The sequence below is a fragment of the Anoplophora glabripennis genome, unplaced genomic scaffold (genome assembly GCF_000390285.2).
Source record: "Anoplophora glabripennis isolate ALB-LARVAE unplaced genomic scaffold, Agla_2.0 scaffold37, whole genome shotgun sequence".
Taxonomy (NCBI): domain Eukaryota; kingdom Metazoa; phylum Arthropoda; class Insecta; order Coleoptera; family Cerambycidae; genus Anoplophora; species Anoplophora glabripennis.
The window spans coordinates 40,508-46,688 of NW_019416243.1; the positions used below are offsets into that span (position 1 = coordinate 40,508).

The following is a 6,181-nucleotide window of genomic DNA, read 5'->3' on the forward strand; positions in this document are numbered from 1 at the left end:
TTTCAGGGATGTCGATTTGCAAATAACCCCCAACATTTGCATTATTGCATTTGTTATTAAAAGATCATAAATAAGCATCACAGAGCACAGAGATTACTTTAATCAGTTTTAAGAATTTCGATTCACGATATCACCGCTAGATGACGATGTATCATGCTTCTTTACTATTATATTTTGTCACACTTGGCACTCGGCAGCGATCCTTGTTTAATGTTTAATATTACAGGTTACAGAGTGATAGTGATAGCTATTTATACACTGACGGGATACGACGGTTAAGACAAAGGTAATAATCACCAAAATAATAGATTAAACTATTAAATTGCCAGGAATTGCAAGTAATAATATAATTAAGTTTTGCCAGGAAATGTCAGGAATGCAATCAAGTTTCGTCAGTAATTTCGTGTCGACCTAGTGGCAACCCTGATNATTATAGACGTAGATGTGTTTATATCCGAAACTGACTAGAGACGATACTGGATAGAAAATTCATGAAAAGTGGCGGCCACTGGTTAAAAAATTAGAAGCGCGTGGCGGCCACCTGTAGCGAATACTAGTGGTTGCTTCTAGCCCAAGTGGCCGTGTTTGCGAGCGGCCTTATTGTTTGTGTAGGGAAAACTAGAGCAACAGTTCTTGCTCTGATAGCGATTTCCATTGGGGAAAACTGGGGTTGCACTCGGGCAGCACTGACACTCTACTGGTTGTATGAGAAATATGCTCTGGTGCAATCTCAATGGAATGACAATTTTTGCGTGGGTTTCTGACATTATAGGTTATGTTTATGTTTTGATTTTTATTCAGTCAAAGTAACAGTTGACCAGTTGAAGTTTTTCAAAGAGGGTAGTTACAATGAATCAAGAATTAAATTTGAAATTTAAAATAAACGACGAGGAAGTTACATTGTGTATTCCTGTAGACAAAACTGATCACTTATTTAAGTTTGTAGATGACATTTTCAATGAATCCTTCCAGTTTTGGCAGTTGTTTGCGTATAACTGGTATAACATATATTTTATCATCATCAATACTACTACTTGATAAAAACGATAATAATGGAGCAACAACTTTGTCCATATTTACCGCCATTTTTTCTTGCACTGACACCGGCACCAGCTCCAAGACATCGTGCGAAATAATATGCACTCAGAGCAAGAACTGTTGCTCTAGTATTCCAATGGAATTTGAAAATTTGCACCGACTTGACCAATGGAACGTCAATGGTGCACTCAGTGTGCACCAGTTTTCTCAAAGGAAATCGCTATAAAACACAATTTGTTCAATTTCCAAGGTTATTATTGATATTGTTATGTTAGTTTCTTTTACTTTCTACCGACTGCAGAGTAGAAAATTAGGAAATTGTAAAAATCGTGATAAAATGTAATTGTTATAGGAAGTAACAATCTATTTTTACTGGTAAATAGCGTTTTAATAGCCACTTTCAGGTCAGGATTTTTTATTCTAGTTTACTTTATGTACCATAGAGTACAGGTTGGGCCAAATTCGACACTTGTGGGAGATTTCTTCTATTTCTTGAAAAAAAGTCGTTTAGACATCACGGGCCCGACTTTCTCGAGAAAAGTTGAAGATAGATATTTTGATTCGTTTAAGACCATACATGATGTTCTTTAACTTTGGTTGTTTTTTATGACGGTCAAAAACTTTTTCGTTTGTGATAATATTTCAATTTTTTAGATATAACAAACTCATAGTTTTTTATGTCTTGAAAGGAATGTTTTGTGTAAATGTCATTTAAAAGAAATTTTACGCATATTTCAAAAATTGTAAAATATATGGGACATTCTATTAATAAAATAAGTTAGTTTTATAATTGAAAAACCGAAAGTTATAGAAAAAATATCTCGTACGCCATTGGATTCTCCTCAATAAAACTTTGTAGATATCCTTAATACAAAAATCAATTTACATTTTATTTAATTTTATTACTTTCAACATGTTTGTTAATTTTATTTGTTTTGAATGTACAGGTGATTCACTATATTTTGACCCCCCTTTAACTTTTTTGTTTTAAGAGATAAAAAAAATGTTAAATATAAAAGTTGCACGATTTTTTATGAATTTTTTGAAAATGATAGTAGAAAAACAAATGAAGTCCAAACGAAATAGCCGCGGATGTTAACTTTGTTAAGTTAAATGGAACACCCTGTACATTTTTACATATTTGGATATAACGTTCCCTGTCGAGCATAGCCATATAGGGTTTGTTGGATCCATCTGTAACAATAAGCAAGATACTTTTAAAAACGAAAAGAAGGTTTTTTATTAAGAAAATAATACATCTTGTAATTGTTAGACCTCTTTCAGGCATTTCAATCATCAAGGATTTACAGATTTAGTTATAATATATTTTGATATATCGCACATTGATACGGTCCAAAATGCGTATACGTAATGTAACGAAATCTCACTAATTAGGCCGTGAGAGGTCTAATTACTCATGGACATTATATGGTAGGTCGTGACAGTGACAGGTAGTAATGTCTTGACAACATTGTTATTGATTGATAGTATGTATTATTATTTAATTAAAATAAGTTACACAGAAAATTATTTAGAATTAAAAGAGAGTATGGAGAAGAACTTTGCTCTATATTTTAATTCCTATAATATTTCAATTTTCTACTTCTGTGTAACCCATTTTAATTAAATAATAATACAAACTGTCAAACAATAACAATGTTGTCATGACATTACCTGTCACTGTCACGGCCTACCATACAACATTGTCCATGAGTAATTAGGCATCTCACGGCCTAATTAGTGAGATTTAGTTAAAATACCTATACGCATTTTGCACCATATCAATGTCTGATCTGTCAAAATATATTATAACTAAATCTGTAAATCCTTACGTAATTGGAAAAAGGCAGAAATGCCTGAAAAAGGTTTAACAATTACAAGATGTCTTATTTTCTTAATAAAAAACCTTCTTTTCGATTTTAAATAGTATCTCGATTATTGTAAGCGATGGACCCAACAAACCCTACATGACTATACTCGACAAAGAACGTTCTATTCAAATATGTAAAACTATACAGGGTGTTCTATTTAACTTAACAAAGTTAACATCCGCGGCCATATTGTTTGGACTTCATTTGTTTTTCTACTATCATTTTCGAAAAATTCATAAAAACTCGTGCAACTTTTATGTTTCACATTTTTTTATAACTCTCAAAACAAAAAAGTTAAAGGGGGGTCAAAATATAGTGAATCACCCTGTACATATAACAAAAATTAAAATGCTTTTGATTTGATGCAAAAAGAAAATTATTTAAATAAATGGATAAACAGTTTTCCAACTTTTTTGTACCCAGTTAGTTGAAAACAGGTAAAATTTAAAAAAATTTAAAATAAAATAGTATGTGGATTTGTGTAAACTCACAGAGCATAAACTTTATTTATTTTTTATTCACACAAAAAGACAATATTTCCACCAATGGTACCTCACCTTAACATAAAGAATAACACAGTATTTTACATTAAAACTCTTTAAGTGTTAATTATGCAAAACGTGTATGTTTGGAGTCTTGCAGGTAAGGATGTAGATGTTGGTACGAATGGGCGATTCCGCAGTTGTAGAAATTGAGCATGTCCGTATAAGCTAGATGATGTGATTCAGTTTTTGTACTTAAGTTTTCCGGTCTATTTCCTAGCTGGGATTTGACTGAGTTATCGTTATGGTTTCCATACGCCATATTAAAGAGCGCTTCGGGATCACAAACAAATTTATAGACGTATCTTTCCCCTAAAAATATAAAGAAATCTTTAAAATATGATTATACTTGGAAAAAAACGCAAATAAAGCATATGTGTCCAGAGAGGGGTGCAAGGGTGCATCAAGCCTGGCTGTTCAAAGGTACCTTCGAATAAAAAATATTAATATTTTTTATTTATCCTTGCCCAAACTTTCTCGGACGCTCATAGCAACAATATGTTATTAAATTAAAGAGGCAATTTTTTTGGGTTTGATCAATGAAAATTCAAGTTGTAAAATAATGCTCTGATTTGTCAAAAATAGTACCTAAAGTTCTCTAAAATTAATATTTAATCTTACAGTGTTTATTAGATATTCTTTTTAGTGTATTATATTATTTGCCACTAAAAAAATCTCTTGTTTCTCAGAAATACTAAATGTTCACTAAATTCCATACCAGGTAATAATCCTAACGATATCGATCGACCTTTCTTCCAGTAAAAAATATATTGTTCCTAAAAATGTCAGACTAAATTTTGTCGGTATCTACATTTTAAATGAATGTCAATATTATTGTCAATCTTTTATTTTTTAGTATCTTTCTACTCTTTGTAACCAAATATTTATTAAACATAAATAGTAGGGCGTCGCAAAATTAGTAAAACCACCAAAAGTACAAATACCACCGAAAATTGAGATAACACCAGAAACGACTATTATAACCATTAGTAAAATTACTGATTACTACCACTATCACTATCACTATCACTATCACTATCACTATCACTATCACTATCACTATCACTATCGCTATCACTATCACTATCACTATCACTATCACTATCGCTATCACTGCTGTCATCTAAACGTATGATGAGTGGTTCTATTGCAACTTCAACTCTTGTATTGACACCCTGAAATATTTGTCCTTCTTTTTGTACGTGCATAATGCATTTATTCCATGTTTAGTTTAACATCTTCAAATTTATGAGTTGTATTATTCGCCACATAAGCGTTGCATACTCGTTCAGAATAGTTCAATGGAGCTTAAAGTGATAGTTGAAGAAGTGTAATGCCGTGAACATTAGCTATTTCATTTCCTTGTATTGTTTTCCATTTATCTATTCCATGATTTTTCCTTTTCTCAATGCAGATGTTGGAAATTTTTCTCTTCACCGATTATTGTAAGGCAATCTATCTATGGCAATCACTAGGTTCGATGTGATGTTAAAGATACAATCCTTCAAATGCTCGACTGTATGTAAACCACTATCCAAAATCCGAATTCACTTCCGATATGTGTAATTATTAATCGCTGTTAATTTCCCATAAGATGCTTTTAATCCCGTAGAAAATCCTTCTAAAAGTGTTTCTCGTATCCTGTTGATATTTGCCAAACCTTAGCGACCGTATGTCCTTCATTTTTCCATGTTTCATTGTGATAGCAAATTTTCATTTTCGCTATATGACAGTTTATTCCTAAAATGCTCTTTTCGTCATACTACAATTTCATTCATTTCTGTTAGCATACTTTTTCTATTTTGTTTTAAATAACGCTGCGTATTTTAGGCCACGGTCGCTAAAAACTACTATAGTAAAACTTTTCGGGACTGTCGTCTCCTGTGAATGCAGCTTGAACTTTCTGTAATGTTGGGATGTCATTTGTACAATAAAAATCGTGAACCTTCCTACGAACGCATATTTAATGCAGTTATACATTTCAATATTTTCTTGCCACTTCTAACCCAACTTGTACACTTATGACACACCTCAGCTGGAAGCCGTGAGGCTTGGGTTTCAAGAAGTCCAATAATGTAGAATCAGTAAAGATAGAAATAGGAGCTTGTGTAGTTTTTCCAATATCGATTGAAGAACCAAAACGTTGACGATATGTACCAGGTTCGGTCGCTGACGCAGCAACTCGGCATTGAAATAATTGAAAAACTTGTTCCCATATTTATTTAACCATACCCATATACAGGTCTGGTCGAACTAAACGTGGATGTGGCAGAAATGTACACGCCCAGTTGAAGAATGCGAGCGAGGGCAAACGAAATCTAACACAACTGCATTGGGCCACTGGGTAATAAATCTCAGCTTTTGACAAGTGGTTGACAAATTGCCCAGCAGTGCAGTGCAGCAATGCGGAATTTGGTGTGATTTAGGTAATTTTAATTTTTTATAGGCACCTTCTATTAATCATTTAGCCATACCCATATACATGTCTGGTCGAACTAAACGTACAGGTGGTAGAAATGTATACGCCCAGTTGAAAAATGCGCGTGCGGGCAAAAGGCGTTACACACTGTTGCTCTGGTCGGCTACGTCATAAATTTTAGTTGTCGACAAGTCGCTTGGCAGTGCAGTGCATCAATGCGGAATTTGATGTGATTCATGTAATTTTAATTTATTATAGGCACCTTCTATTAATTATTCATATTACAATTGCGAAAGGGAGAAATAAGAGGA

General features: G+C 33.0%; 1 protein-coding gene across 1 annotated transcript in view; it reads right to left on the reverse strand.

Annotated features, from left to right (window-relative positions):
• Positions 1 to 3,518: 3,518 nt before the first annotated feature.
• LOC108913192 (ETS translocation variant 4) overlaps positions 3,519 to 6,181 on the reverse strand; it is a 55,540-nt gene continuing 52,877 nt past the window's right edge. The window contains exon 9 of the mRNA XM_018718695.1: positions 3,519 to 3,763. Within this exon, the coding sequence (XP_018574211.1) occupies positions 3,519 to 3,763 (245 nt within the window). The remainder of the gene's footprint in view (positions 3,764 to 6,181) is intronic.